We start from the raw sequence: 16,000 nt of genomic DNA, 5'->3' as shown, positions 1-16,000 counted from the left end.
AGTGTGTGTGTTTCTGTGGCTCCAACTTTCTCCATTTCAGAAACCAATAAAGGGCTCAAAATACATGTTGGTAATCACGTTACCTGTTTCATAGTGAGATCCAGAAAAAGCTACCCCTAATTAAACATATTGAACCATATTTCCTACTGGTATAGTACTGATGGCATGTAATATGTGTTGTTGATTTCCATCTGCCTAAAATTTCCTTGACGTTTCATTTGGAGATAATGTTAATCTGTGGTCCCCCCCCCCCACTTTCTCCAATCTGTTCTTCTTGCTAGTTTGTTTAGTACAGCTGCCAGCTAGCCAGAGCCTTTTTTCCTCAGTGATGGGCCAAGTTAATCTGGGTAAACATGACCTTGGACCAACAGCTTTGACCTCATGCCATGACATTCAGTGGAAAATATAAACAGCTGTCCTCTCTGTACCTTGGCTGGGAATTGCTTCACTTTTATGCAATGGTGACTGTTGCTTGAACCCTGTCACAGCACACTGGCAGGAGAAATATGCAGCCCATCTGAGTTTGTTGACAACATGGATAAAGTATGTTGTTATCCTATACAGAAGGGCAGCCAGAGGAATAGCTCTAAGGTATAATCATGCTCCCTGTCTGAATGCTCACTTTCTTGCCAAAGCATGATCCAGAGGCATTTAAAATCTTGCCTATAGTCAGACTTCTGTAAAGTGATTCATGCAAACTGAAGGATTTTTTTGCACTTATTAATTAAAGAAATTTGTAGGTTGGATATTCTTTTCAAGTGCCCCCCCCCCAGTTTCTAGTGAAAGCACAGAAGGAAAGTGAACTACCAGCTGGGCTTGCAAAATGTACAATTCAAGTGTGGCAGTTTCTTAAAGTTCTCTGTCACTGACGGCTTTTAAAGACCACTTTTAAAACTCCAAGCAATGTGAATAATAGCATTGCTTTAGCCATTTTTGCCAAGATACGATTATGACATAATGGAAATGCAATGTACCATGATGCCATTGTGGATGAAGCCCCGCCTGTACCGTGCAGGTTTCAGATGAGGGTACTCTTCAGTGCTGGTGACTTTAATACCCCAGACTTTCTTCCAGGCTTCATAAAGCTGAATATGAACAGGGTAGACGCCAGAATGGTGTGGAGCCACTGCATAGCCCATGTCAGTTGGAATACCATGTTCCTGGGGGCGAAAAACAAAGAACACTACTCCATGTAGGACAACACTATAAAATATCAACAAGTTTATCATTAGAGGAAGCCGTGGTCAGTGATGTGTAAACATTCATTCCAAACTGCACCACTTTGGGGAGAAATATCACCTGTCTCTTACCCGACTTATTTTGGTCTATCATTTTCCAATCATTTGCTAGTTGGTGTGTTTTCCACATATAAGGAAGGTTCTATAGCAGGAGGACTGAGCAGAGTCAGAAGGGCCAATCAGGGGGTCCACAACTGCTTGACAGACAGTTGTAAGCCCCTCTAGCCAGGAAGCAGCACCACATGTCACATCAAATGATTCACCAATGATGCCTTACAAGCCACTCTGCAGTTTTGCTAGTACAATATCTAGAGCTTGCCGCCACACCCAGAAAAAAGACTCAGGTGGTAAAGAAGGCTATATATATTGAAAAATAACTTTTTATCATAATCCAATAAAAATAAAAAATAAAATAAAAAACAGCCAAATTACAATCCAAATTATTAATTATTAATCTTTTGGGCTTCCCATACTCTGGACCTCTGAAGTATATCACCAATATTTTCATTTTTGCCTTCTTCTTGTTCTCATATTTGCAACATTCCGATCTTAACGCTTTAAAGTTCCCCGTCCCTGGCTGTGCGATTTTCAATCATGTCAGAGATCATATATCCTTTCATCCATCGGGTACAGTTTTATTTGTGTATATATATTTTTTCAACTGTCAGTTTGCCAGCACAGCTTTTCCTGACGTCATTCCAATCTTCCAATCCGGGCTGATTTGATGGATTTGTTAATTGGATGTTCTTATTGGAAAACTAATAAAAATGATTTATAAAAAAGAAGAAAAGAAAAATAACTTTTTAGAGGATCTCCTGATTAGCTAACCAACTAAGTGAGGTCAGGGGAATCTCATGATGGCATGAGAGAGAAGCATTCTTCACCCTTCTGGGCATGAAGAGCCAGCAGGTTATTTGCTCCCTGGCCAAGGACCGGGAGAAAAGTCTTTCTCTTTTCTAAGACAGTTTTGGGTAATTGAAGCCCAACCTGCACACCTGGTGCGTCATTATTTAGGGTAAAAACATGACTGAAAATTGCTATAAGAGCATGTTAAATGTACGGTATTGAAGTGACCTATGCAACCATAAATCTCACAATGCAAATTGCTCTGAAAGCCCCGGGGAAGAATTTGGTGTAACTTGAAAGCTTGGTCTCTTGCTCCCTTCAAGAAGTAGCTCAATGCGCTTCTATGACTTTCCCCGTCCTTCACCTTTTCTTGAGCCTTATCCTGGGCTCCTGCTCTTGAGCTCACAACTTCACTGCTGACTCACTTCCCCTTGTTAAAAATAATTTTTTTTAACCCCAGGGTTCTGATGTGAAAAAGGTCCAGCCTCCTAGGCATAGCTTTGGGGAATAGCTTCATCAGCATCTACTGGGGGTTTGATAACCTGCTCCTTGTTTCGGGGCTTGCCCCAAGGCAGCAAGATTGTCATGTCTAATTTAAGGCAAACTATTTTGCCAGAGGCAGATGCATCATGTCTGAGTCCAACTTGCCTCTTTAGAATTCATTTATCAAATTGCATCTGCATGGGGCTCAAGGCTTAACTGCCTTGCCCAGCTGAACACCCCATGCTATAATTGGCATCCAGTTGACTTTAGTGTTCCAGAATTACTGTTCTGTGTTTAAAAAGCAACAACGTGTATAACCATATCCTATGATCAAATAATTGTTGCACCCTGTTATTTGGCCAAGCAGACAACATGATTTACTGGACTGTTCCTTTCTTCATTTGAAATGCCAATAAAAATGCATATGACTAAAAATCAGTAGGGCCCTTGTCAAGCAGCAAAGGTGTTAATTATTATCACCCTTGGAAATGTCAACTAAAGTAGCTGTTAGGTTTTTTTTCAGTGTTAACTGGAGGAAATTTACAAGGGTAGGGAAATGTTCCCCAAAAGTGACTGAACAAACAAAACAGCTCTATGTCTATATTAGATTGATAAGTAAGAAGGATAAAATCAAAGAAAGTGGACAGAAGCTAACATATTATTGAAAGGAAATTTAATATCCTTCTCTTCTTAGTTGCTGCAGATGAAATTCAATATGTAATAAATTGGTGGCCTTTTTCTGAAAAACAAAACAAAACAAAAACATGGCTATATTCCATACTGAAAATGTAAAGTGAACAAGGCATCTTTGATGCTTGATCACTATAAAATATTGGAATATTTACATAAGGTTGAGCGATCCATTCCAGCACCAGTAAATTCTGATACTGTACATTTCATTGCTTCCGTTAAAATGCCAAAATTAGTCATCTCCTGTTTTCACAAGTTCTAGAAGTGTAATATGTGCCCTTGCAAAGTGAATTATTTACTCTTAACACTTCTGGCTTTAGACTTGGCATCTGTAGAAAACGTAAAGGGATTCCCTGTTACATGCGGATATTCTTACTAAAAGTAAAATGGTACTCGTTGTTTCACTTCAATGCTCTTTGCACTTCAGTATATTAGTTTGAATGCTTAAATGAGCACCTTTCAAACTCACAGTTCTGCTAGGCACATTCCTCGCATCAAAGGCTTTACCAAATGCTTTCTGGATGAAGATGATGACAGAGAACAATAGAGTAGTTGGGACAGCTCAGTTGGTAGATCATGAGACTTTTAAGCTCAGGGTAAGGCAAAAGATTCCTGCACTGAAGGAAGGTGGACTCTACAATTCTATGATTCATGTAACTTCTTAGTAACGTATAGATATGATACTTTCTATGGAGCAAGGCCAAATAAGAGACAATAGTAAATATTAGAATACGGTAAAGGTAAAGGACCCCTGGATGGTTAAGTCTAGTCAAAGGCGATTATGGGGTGTGGCGCTCATCTCTCTTTCAGGCCGAGGGAGCCGGCCTTTGTCCACAGACAGCTTTCTGGGTCATATGGCCAGCATGACTAAGCCGCTTCTGGCACAACAGAGCACCGAAACCAGACCAGCGCAACAGAGCACCGAAACCAGAGCAGCACACGGAAACGCCGTTTACCTTCCCGCCAGTGCGGTACCGATTGATGTGCTTTCGAACTGCTAGGTTGTCAGGAGCTGGGACCGAGCAACGGAAGCTCACCCCGTCGCGGGGATTTGAACTGCTGACCTTCCGATCAGCAAACCCTAGGCTCTGTGGTTGAGACCACAGTGCCACCCGTGTCCCAGGTACTTAAAAAAAACAAAACGAAACCCCCCCCTTACATCTGTAATGTCTGGGAGTGGCCTGAATTGAAATACCTCAGAGAGGGAGCTGCCCCCAAAGCCCCATGTATTTATGGCCCTGAAACAGACACCTGTCTGTTTAACATAGCAGATCCAATGTTTCTAACGGTCTGAGAAAGGAAGTCATTTTGTCCTCTGTTGGCATAGCAAGGCTAGATGAAGAAGCGATCCCTGCTGAATTGCTTTCTGTTTTGTCAAAAGCAGAGAGGTGATATGTTGGCTCTCAGCATTTTCTAAGCTGTCACCTTGCTGAATTAAAAGATTTGCATAAGCTCTTATCTACTTTTAGCACTGGAATGTTTTTTTTCTAGTATTGTTCAGGCAGGCTGAGACTTCCTAGGAGATTTTTTTTTTTTTTACTGTGTCAGCTTAGTGCATTATTTTATTTTTGTAAAGTTCAATTCCCCCCCCTTCATTTTGGTGAACGTATCATCAACCCTTCCAGTTTTCAGTATTTCAAAGTATTACACGTTTATCCTGCTGCGTGCAATTGAGGACTGCAGCTTTAATGATTGTGTGGCTTGTGAATATTCTGGCCACAATCCACTGAAATCAATGGGGATGAGGTAGGGAGCTCTGATAGATATTCATGGAGCTGGGTTGTATTATGCCTGGCTGCAAGAAAGAGCTTAAGGTGCATTTGGAAAGGGAGCCAAAAACCACAATGAGAGCATGTGGTAAGGCTCATGTTATCTAAGGGTGAATGTGAGATTTGGGTCCTTATTGGGCTTTAAATTTTTATTCCCCCCCAAAAAATGTACGTGTGTGTGAAAATCTTGAAGTTCCTCTGAGCCTCCTGATATATCCCTCTTGTGGATAGCAATGTCTAAGTTTACTATTAGCATATAGGATGCATTGCTCTACACTGCAGCTGGATCAAATTTAGCAGTAGCCTAGTGCTAAAAAGGGATGCACATCAAAGCTACAGCCTTTCCTTTGTGTGGTATGACCAGTTTCCCAATGTTAAGGTAAGGAGACTGAGAACTATGCTGATGTGAAAAACGCTATCAAAATGTTTATGTGTATGTAATACCAGCATGTTGTCTCAAACAGGCATCTGCAAATCCAGGTAGAGTTGCATGAATATATTTTGATTGATGTAGACAGTTCATTTCCTTCCATTATTGCATTCTGACACTCGCCTCCCTTCTGGTTTTGACGGTATATCCCTTAGAGGCTGAGGTTATTGAGAAGGCAACCACTTGGCAGAAAAGAGAGGCTGTAACTAAGGCCAAAAAAGCTTCTGACAGTGATGTAAGTGTAAATATTATTTTGCTTCTATGCTGAATTTTATCACCCACCCACCCCAAACAAGTGGGCCACTTACGATTACACTGTATGTGCCAGAAACATCTTCCCTTCATCCAGCTTGGGTGGTAGTTTTGGTATAAATAGCAACATCACATCTTGACAACTTTTCTTAGAAATGGTGCATTTATAGAAGCATGCAATTCAGCTTCCCCCATCCTAACAAATTGACGTCCGTTTCAATATTTAGAGAAACATAAGAACAGTTATCATTTTACTGAAGTCTTACTGATGGACTGAATAATTACATAATGCTTCAGAATAAGGACTACACTCTGAAAATGATAAAATACAATTTTTGATTCTGCTCTTGGGGAGGACATGAAACTCTTTCCTAGTTGGGATTTTGCCTCACCAGCTTGTTATCTGGTGCCTCAGGTACAAAATAAACCAATATATTGGGATTTGTGTATTTGGAACAGAAGGACTGGAAAGATTTACATGTTCCACGTTCTATCATGTAGGGACTGCCTTATAAGAAGCCAGACCATTGGTCCATCCAGCTCAGAATCATTTGCATTAACTCACAGCAGCTCTCAAAGGTTTCAGACAGGAGTTTTTCCCAGCACCATCATGAACTTAGGACCATCCTACATAAAGCAAGCGCTATACTGAACTATGGACCTTCCTTGGCCAATGCAGTGAGGCATGAGTCTCCATGTCAAAGAATGTCTGTTAACATGGAATAGTTGTTCTGGAATGAAGTGGTGGTAAATTGGGGGTGGGTAAAAAAGATTTTTTCCCAGCAGATTCTCTGGATGCTTATGGGGAAGGCATGAGTGCTTATTATTATTTATTTCAAATATTTAAATTGTTTACATCCCACTTTTTAAAAGGTAATGATCAAAGCTGCTTACGGTGAATAAAATATAGAAAAAATGCAGCATAGGAACAGTGTAAAAACAGATGATTTAGACTAGGGGTCCTCAAACTACAGGCCATGGGCCAGATTCAGCCCGTCAGGGCCGTAAACCCGGACCGCTCGCCATGAGCCCACCCCTGCCAGTGGCGCCACTCTACCCACTCATATCTCTTGTTATCCACAAGTCTACTTTCAAATTGGGGGTTTTCCAAAGTCAGGCCGGAAGTGCCCTTGAAGGTACATTGCTTCCTGCACCCCCCCCCCCTCTCTATGGTCCTCCCAGGCTTCTTCTCCGCCGCCAACTTTGGTGTGGCTTTTTCCTTTTTTTGTGCACTACAAAAATGTGCAGCATGCATAGCAATTCGTTCATATTATTTTTTTCAAACTATAGTCCAGCCCCCAACAGTGTCTGAGGGACAGTGAACTAGCCCCCTGTCTAAAAAGTTTGAGGACACCTGGTTTAGACCTACTAAAATCATGGATCTTATCATTACCTCAAGGATGATAATTGTAAAATAAGCAATGTGGATCTGCTCTTAAAAATATTTGAAAAACTAGAGGTTACTCACTAGTGCAAATTCCTTGTTGAGGATCATCTGTTCTACCAGAGATGACTCGTTGTGGAAGAGATGAGGTTGCATGTGGCTCCACATGTGAGGAAACCACCAGAACTCATCCACAGAACTCAACAAGAGATCATCACCTTCATCTTCTTCAATGGTTCCTACAAAATGAATAATATTATCTTCTGGTGTGGACACGAACAGCTTTTTCCAGGCTGGCGGTGATTGATACTGGAGTTTATGTAAGTTCATTTTTAAGAAACGTTCATATCATGTTTATAAAAAGCAATATCAAAGAAGAATGGTTACCTGTGGAGGATTCCATGCACCACATATTAACTGGGTGTCTGGAAACATTAACACAGTATGCATCCATGGCCCATAGGTATGTAGTGCTAGTATGCTGATGTTGCACATCCATATGCCATATGTACATCATTATCCCAAGTGCATTGAACTCAGAACAGCTTTTTTTTTTTAAGGCACCAATGTGCTGTTTATGCTGGATATGTTGTTTACACTGGACATAAATATAAAAACCTGAAGATTTGCATTGTTACAGTCTACCAGCATAGCTGAAGGCTGAGCTGTCATAATCAATGCAAAATCCAGTTACATCAGCTGGACATTCTGCCATTATCATAACTACGGCTGGTGGAAATGCATGAAGGGATTTCTTTGTTGCACAGCCTAGGATGTAATCCTTTTCATCTCCACCCTGACGATTCCCCCCCCCCCCCCCCGAGCATACAGCAGTGGAAGCCAGTTCATTAGGTGAATGGGACACTGTTTCACCAACTGGAGTCTGCCCTCAGACAGCATCTGTCTGCTGTTGTTTTACTGCCAATCAGGAGGTAGCTCTGCCTGCCATTAGCTCTGGTTCCGCCTACTGCTGGCCTTTCTGCTTTCTGCTACACCAGTCCCAATGGGCACACAGAGGCTAGGAATCATAAAGTCTCTAGTTCAAAACTTCCATCTGCTTTGAACGCACAGGGTTGCCTTTGGCAAGCCACACTCCCTCAGGGCTCTTCCAGACTTTGCTTGTCCTGTGCCTAGAAGGCAAGGATCCAAGCTTGTCCCATGCTTGTCCCATGCTTTCTGGGCACAGATTTGAGCAGTTTTCCCCTCAAAATCCTGCTCTTTACCACTGAACTGGAATAAATATCATTCCGTGGAAAACCCATTTGATGTTTGCTCCAATTCAGTGGTAAAGAGCGGCTCTTCCTGAGGAAAAGTGGCAGGAAAGTCCTCAGTCTCCCCATCTGCAATATGGGAGATAATAACACTAACTTAGCTTTAAGGATTACAACTAGGTAATACTTATGTGGCCCTTGAACACCTGAAAGCACTATACAAATGCTTACTGATGTTGTTATTGTTGGCTGATACTGGATTTTTCTATGGCTACTGTCCCATTGCTATTCTAGTATGTCAGTTAGGCTTCCTGTTCATGCATCTTTGCTTGTCTTTTTGTTGTGTTTATTGATTAAACTATGATATAAGCTGACTCAAAGTATTTTAGCTGCAACAGAAAGGTGGGATAGAAATGTTTTTTATAAATGTCAGTCATGATGAATACTGTCTCTTCTCTTTTAAGGGCTAGAATACCAAGAGGAAATGTTCAAAAGTTCACATTTTTCATGGATAAGGCATGGCGCTTGGAGAGCGATGGTTTCTTTGAGTAGTGGTGATATGCATCAGTGCAGAAGCAACAATTAAACTCCATTAAAGCTGCTTCTTTCCCAGGTTTATCACCCAAGCAATTCCTTTTTAAACTGCGATGCTGGCATAAATATTGTTATCTAGGTTCAGTAGTGTTGGCAGCATGCGTTCCTATTATTGTACTAAAAGCCTGTGGTCCACCAGGTCCATGTTCAGTTCTGAAACTGGGAATGTAAGTGCGCTGCTGGAACAGACCCAAGGGCAATCTAGTCTAGCATCCTACTTCCCACAGTGGCTAACAAAATGCCTCTAAGAAGTTCACAAGCAGGACATCTTGACAATGACCTACTCCAGCTGTTGGCTGGCATGGGATGTTGTGAGCTTTCAAACAGGAGCACTCACAAGAGCAAGCACTCATTTTCAAATGGACATAAGCAAGATCAAGGAAAGCAGGACCCCCTGCTCACAACCTGCTGGCCTCATTCCTATGGACATCACTCCCAGCTGCCCCTTCCCCAAGGGCTTTGGGGTGCACAAAGGAGGTAGAAAGCACTTCCTTCAAGACCCTGACTGAGCATGTTTTGTTGTTGGGGATGGTATGCTCATGTATCCCTAAATGCAGAATAGGAAAGTAGCGTGCAATAGCTATGTGGAGCTCTTGTAACTGTGATAGTATTATAAACCTTCTGACAGATTCACAATTCTGTCTTCCTTTCTGGAACCCTGTCAACTCGACTTTAGGGATGGAGAAGCGAACTGTGCATTAAGGAAGAAGTCAATAAGGCATAGCAGTTTCAATGTGCTAATAAAACATGTTGAGCATCTTACATTAAAAGCCTCCTTGGGTAAACAAGCCACATTTACGGTAATTAAAGAATACCTCTCCATGTTTTATTTATAATGAGTCAATAAAGTGTATGTTTGCATGGAGAATACTTTGACATGCTGCCTCTAAGCTGAAGTGACAAAAAACAATGCTAACTTTTAAAGCTGGGTGTGCTTTGGATCTAGGACGCCTGGCACATGCACTACAGCAGGTCTCTTAATGGAAGGCACTGACATGCCTCAACTCCTTGAGTTGTTTCATGGTCTTTGAGTGAGCCTTTTAAACTATTGGGGAATGCATATTTGTAGGCACATGCATACCATTTCAGTCTTGGAATAGTCACAAATTCAATATTGATAATGTTTGAGTCAAGTGGGAAATAGAAAGCATTAACAGTCGGTATGTGATACAAATTTTATCAGTGAATTCCCGAAAGGCATCCAAGACAGACAGGAGGAACAAAAAGAAAATAAGTCAGAATCAGCAACAGTAGGGGCAAAATCTTTCTCATTAGGAAAGTGAACAGCACTGGAAATACAAGGTCTTTCCATTGTTTATATTAGCATGAAACATTTCAAATGTGGATGTACTTAGGTTGGTAAAGTAACCTCTTCCTTCACCAACCCCTCCAAGTACACTCACATTTGAAATGTTTCATGCTGATATAAATGATGGGAATAACTTGTTTTCTCTTCCTTTTTGTAGGAAGGATATTACTTTAACCCAAGAGTGATGATTGCAAAGTGTTTATCTATTCTGCAGCAATTTATGAGATGACTGAGACACTTCTAAGGGATGGTCAGTAGTCTTAGACATCTTCAATTTCTTACAGCTTGTTCAGGTCTCACAGGACCTGGAAGGAACCCCTTTAACTTGAGTATTACTCCAGGGCTGCTTGTTTTCATGCAGTGATGAGGAACTTTAGCTATCCTTAAAGGGAGTCTTTTATTGCTCATCACGTTCCAGGGAAGAGCCCAGCACTTGGGGGTGGGGGGTGAGCGTCTTCCAGGGTTAAGTGATGTGATTCTGTGAGCATGGCTCAAATTAAACTTTGCTCTTCTTCACTTGGTTTGAGCCAACAGAAAGTGCTTCCACTCATGCAAGGCAAGGCATTTATTTTTTTTGCCAGTTCCCCTTACCTGCAGCTTCCCCCCCCCTTGTGATATTGCATAGTGCTCCAGGAACAATTTTTTAGGGGACTTTGGTGGATAGAGGAGACAGTAAAAAAAACAGGTGCTCTGTGTTGTGCAACCCTAAGTGCTTTCTGCTAATGCACTGTCACCATTGGAGAAAACCTATTCTATTGCGTATTGTTATGGGACTGGGAGTTAGGCTGGACGGCCTCTCAGAATCTCTTCCAACTCAATGAGTTTTAATCTAAGATTTCCCTGAATAGGTTCTCTGTCGGTGTAGGTTGCCTGACGCATACCTGATAAGAGTCTTGGAGTTTTATTAATAGCCCTGGTAAAATTGCCCAGTACCTTCTCTTTGTTAGGGAAATTAGCTGGTGGCTTTCTATAGCTGGCCTTAACAACAGTTGTGGAATTGACCAGGGACTGTTCTCGGAGAGAAAGACATTTTAGAAAAGAGAACATGTCTGCCTTCAGCCACCTCCTTCCGCTTGCTGGAGATGATGTCAACAAGCTTTGCATGTGAAGAAATTGTATTTTAGAGAAAGATAGATGTAGAACAGGTAGAGAGCTGAAGTGGCACTGGAAATATGCTCTGGATGACTTCCATAGTTGCTTTTCTTTCTGCCCAGAGATTTATTAGTTATTTGGTATGTATTTAGTATGCTGCGCCACTGAACCCCAAGCTTTCATGTCTTGAAGTCCTATTAGCTGGGACAGGTAGTTGTCAAGAATGATAGGAATTGGTTTTCCAGATGTTTCTGGACTACAACACTCATCATCACCTTGGCTGTAGCTAGTGAGAGGATGAAGGGCAGTATACAAATTTAAGTAAAAATAAGAAAAGCAGCAGCAGCAACTGTCCCTGGGGATCCCCAGCTCTAGAGTTGACATCACTACAGTAGCAATTACATGTCCTTGCAGAGTCTAGACAAGACGACCTGCCAGAAGTCTTGACAAGGAGACCTGCAAAAAGTACAAATCCCTGGGCAGCCCATATTGCTTTCACAGCTTGGATAATAATCTTTGTTTTATTATTTGCCACTGGCTACTTTCATATATTCTCTCAGGTGGCATGTCAACCTGCTCTCTCATAAGTTGTTCTCTTCAGAATGAAACCTTTACTTGGCTGCCACATACACAAAATATCTTGCAGTGAGAACTCATCCACAAGATAATCCCAAACTGCAGAAAATAGGCCACCCTGAATTCCCAGAGGATTTTGTCAATATGCATTCACCCCATAGACATCAGTATGCTTTTATAAACTTGCCCGAGGCTGCAAAATTATTTGCACATAGAGTAAAGCCAGTATAGACATGGCACCATCAATGTAGCTAAACCATTTCTGCATAGCATTCTGCAGGGCCAGTGTTTTAAGTAAACTGTTGTTTGCAGCAGGTCATAGCAGAAAAAGGCTTCTCTACTATGTGCTAAAGATGCTTGTCATGAAGGGGTTAAATAATAGTGAGACAGGAGAAGCTAGTTTAAGTTGCAATTTCAGCTGAATTTGGGGGAACCATTTGAAGAATCCACTGTGTTAAGCTATTTCAACTGCTTTTGTTTGATTTGCTCATTGCAAAACAGCTGAAAGTCTGTAAATTTTTGATAATAAACCTGATTTGCAATGGGGGCTGAATAATTTCGATTGCAACTGTAGGCTGCTTCTGATACTGGAGGCAATACGTTTAGACTAAACTAGATGCCATTGGCAACCATCTTCATTAATAGGTCAAATCCCTTTTAAAGGTATCTAAGCTGATGGTCTACTTTGGCCACATCATGAGAAGAGAAGACTCCCTGGAAAAGACCCCGATGCTGGGAAAGATTGAGGGCACAAGGAGAAGGGGACGACAAAGGACGAAATGGTTGGACAGTGTTCTCAAAGCTACCAACATGAGTTTGACCAAATTGCCAGAGGCAGTGGAATACAGGAGTGCCTGGCGTGCTCTGGTCCATGGGGTCACAAAGAGTTGGACACAACTAAACGACTAAACAATAACAACAAGCTGGTGGTCATCACTGTATCATGTGGTAGAAATGGCCATAATGTAACCTTACAGGGCTATTGTGAGGATCAAATGGGGTGAGGGAGAATCATGTACAACAGATATAAATGTAATAAATTAAAAATAAAATAAATGCCCATGCACACATTTGTATGATCATGGTCAAGACCTTTTGTATCTTTATTTCTGCCGTTTTAACAGTTTTCTAAGAAAAATATTGGAGCCTGGATCAAGGAAGCAGTACCAGACTCAAGGGGACAACACTGAGCATTTTACTGCCCTAAAATTCTGCTTACCCTTAAAGCTGTATCTTCACGGAGAAATATAGACAGGAGGATGACATTGGGAAAGTAAAGTTTAAACATGTAAGAGGCGTGAAATAAGCAAATGAGGGTAGATAGGAAATGCAAGAAGAAGACTGAAAGCAGGTAATGCTAATCTGCAGAATCAGTGGGCGGGAGGGCAGAATCAATTAATTACTTAGAACTGGAAAGGTGAAGTAATCCTCTTTTCATTTAATTTAAATTCCCCTTAATCCAAAGCTTTTCTCCCTTGGGTAGGGCAGTGCACTTAAAAAAATAAATAAATCCCACAGCGCCTCTTCACTTAGGCGACGGGCGTATTTTGGTCACCTCAGTTCGTAGCTGTGTGAAGCGAAGGCGGAATGTGCACCACACAAATACAACTCCTGTCAAAAGTGGACAGAGCGCTTGGTTTTGCAACATTCTGTCTCTTATTCTGCTTGACAGGATAAGAAAGCCAAAGATGGCACCAGCTTTGCCTTGCCTTGCCTTGGCATAAATACCTGGCAGTTATGTCTACTTCTTTTTTAATCCTTCAACTGAGATGATCTGTTTAGGAGAATGATCCACAGTGCTTTCATATTCACACACACACACACACACACACACACACACACAGAGAGAGAGAGAGAGAGAGAGAGAGAGAGAGAGAGACTGTATATACCATTTACATTAGTATGTTTTAGAAATCCACTCACCTATTCAGAAGAGCCATTCCTGACAGTGCCAGCTCTAGGCTTTGGAGGAACCTTGGGCAAGAAACTCCATGGGCTTCACTGCCTCACTAGGACCACCTCCTCACTAACAATTTCACCAGCTGCTGTTACTGCCCCTCATCATTGCAGACAGCCAGCAAGGAAGTGCGCCCTGGCACCTCCTGCTTTTAAACTCTCACTAATACCGTTGTTTGGACCAGAGGGAGAGGAGGTGAACAAGCAAGTTGCAATGGAGAAGGGAGGGGAGCAGTTCCAGGGGACTCTTGTCAGTGCCCCCATTGCTGGGGCATGGACTCTCAGCAGGTACCCCAAAATGCTGACTGCTGATGCCAACCCAGATCCAGGAGATCAAAGTTCTTTAGTCAGCAAACATATATATTGGTGAACCCTTTTTCCTGATGATGAAGGGGAATTTGTCCACTGATTTTTTTTTAAAAGGATGAATCATTCAAAATTCCAATATGATAACTAATGTTGAACTAGTTTTAGAGAGGGAAATTCACACACAGTTTTTTTTTTAAATGAAATATAATTTCAGTATTCTGTTATAGCTACTGAGCATGCCAAGACAATTTTTTAAAAAAAATGTATTTCACCTGCTTAACCTGAAACTAAATGATTCCTTCTTACCTGTGTGGTAAAACTTTCCTGAAAATCCAAGGTTGAAGGTAAAATTTGCAACCTGAGTGCGTAGTAAAGTTTGAGTCTCTAGTAAGGCCTGAAACAAATAAGAAATAGCACGCATTTAGAAAAAAAGCCTCTTTTTAAAAACTGATGTTTATTGGGCTATAGCATTTAGAATCCTTGCAAATATAATCATATATCAGTGAATTCCACTTCCCATCTCTAATCTAACCCAGAAACAGACTTAGGTTAAGGAAAACTAACATTACAGTTTAAAATTTATCATTAGATTTTATAAATTTGCGTTGCAATCACCTGCATGTTTAACCAGAAGCAAATCCCACTTTAGTCAACTGGAATTACTCCCTAATAAGTGTAAGGTCACAGCCTAAGTTCAGTGACCACAGAAACTCCTAGTGATGTTGTGACGACAGAACATCTGGATCTGGTTCACTGTTTGAATTGAGGTCTGTGGTTTCTCCCTCTGTGTTTCAAATTGTATTTTCACTTGCTGTATGCACCAGAGAGGGAGCAGGGGTAACTTCTGCCAATGCATATTAACTGATTTGTCTCCCTGTGTCTGCAACACTCCCCCCACCAACTTCTATTCAATGTAGTGGTCATTTGTGCAAAGGGATCTTCCTCAAAATTATCTGATGGACTGGATTTAGGTTGTCAATTTCCTATTAATGTTTCAATCTTTCAGTTCATGGGTTGCCAACATGGCACCTATGGATGCAATGGTGTCCTTGATGTCTTCACCTGAGATGCTCAAATCTCTGAAACAACCACCCCCACCCTTACCGCCGTGAGGCCATGAAGTGGTTTGGGCCGCTTATCTTTTCTTCCCTTGAAAAGTACATACAACTGAAGGAGGAAGTTGGAAAGATGACGGTCTTCCTCACTTTCTCTTTCAGTTCTATCTACTTTTCAAGGCTCAGATCAACTCTGCTGTAGTGTCCAAAGGAAAGTGGCACCCACAGCACTCACTCAAAAATCTTCATGTGCCCTAAAAATGTTGGCAACCCCTGTTTTAGGTACTCTGAGATGTAAGCAGACACTAGATTTATCAGAGTTGGTCAGTCTGGATAGCTTGGTTGGTTAGAGCATGGTGCTGATAATACTCTAGGTTGTGGGATTGATCCCCATTTGGGATAACTGCATTTTCCTGCATTGCAGGCGGTTGGACTAGATCACCCTTCCAGCTCTATGATTCTATGAATCCCATTCAATTATATTTTACATAGGTTAACCACTGTTTCAAAATTGTTGCTTGTCAGTCTATTTTGAACCATAGACTGACAACTTTTGAACCAAAAGTTGCTTGTCAGTCTATTGAATCAATGTGGTTAATCTTTTTTTCTTTTTTTGCATGTGCTTACTGAATTTGTATTCTAAAACTGAATGTAATTAGTGGATGTAAATGCTTTTGTTTACATTGTCCTCTGTATAAAATAAATAAACCACATTGAACAGCAAATATTAGTATTAAACTCTTCCTTCACTTTGCCCCCCATCTATTCTAAATTAGATGTAATATGTGCTTAATACATTATTTATC

At 41.3% G+C, this 16,000-nt stretch overlaps 1 protein-coding gene across 1 annotated transcript in view; it reads right to left on the bottom strand.

Moving 5' to 3' along the window:
- The window catches only part of NDST4 (N-deacetylase and N-sulfotransferase 4), a 116,088-nt gene that overhangs the window by 49,522 nt on the left and 50,566 nt on the right, over positions 1-16,000 (bottom strand). The window contains 3 exon segments of the mRNA XM_033160099.1: positions 975-1,160; positions 7,177-7,331; positions 14,446-14,533. Coding sequence (XP_033015990.1) covers positions 975-1,160; positions 7,177-7,331; positions 14,446-14,533 — 429 coding nt within the window.

The sequence above is a fragment of the Lacerta agilis genome, chromosome 9 (genome assembly GCF_009819535.1).
Source record: "Lacerta agilis isolate rLacAgi1 chromosome 9, rLacAgi1.pri, whole genome shotgun sequence".
Classification (NCBI taxonomy): Eukaryota; Metazoa; Chordata; class Lepidosauria; order Squamata; family Lacertidae; genus Lacerta; species Lacerta agilis.
The sequence above is the reverse complement of the archived record's forward strand: the minus strand, read 5'-3'. Positions and strand labels throughout refer to the sequence as shown.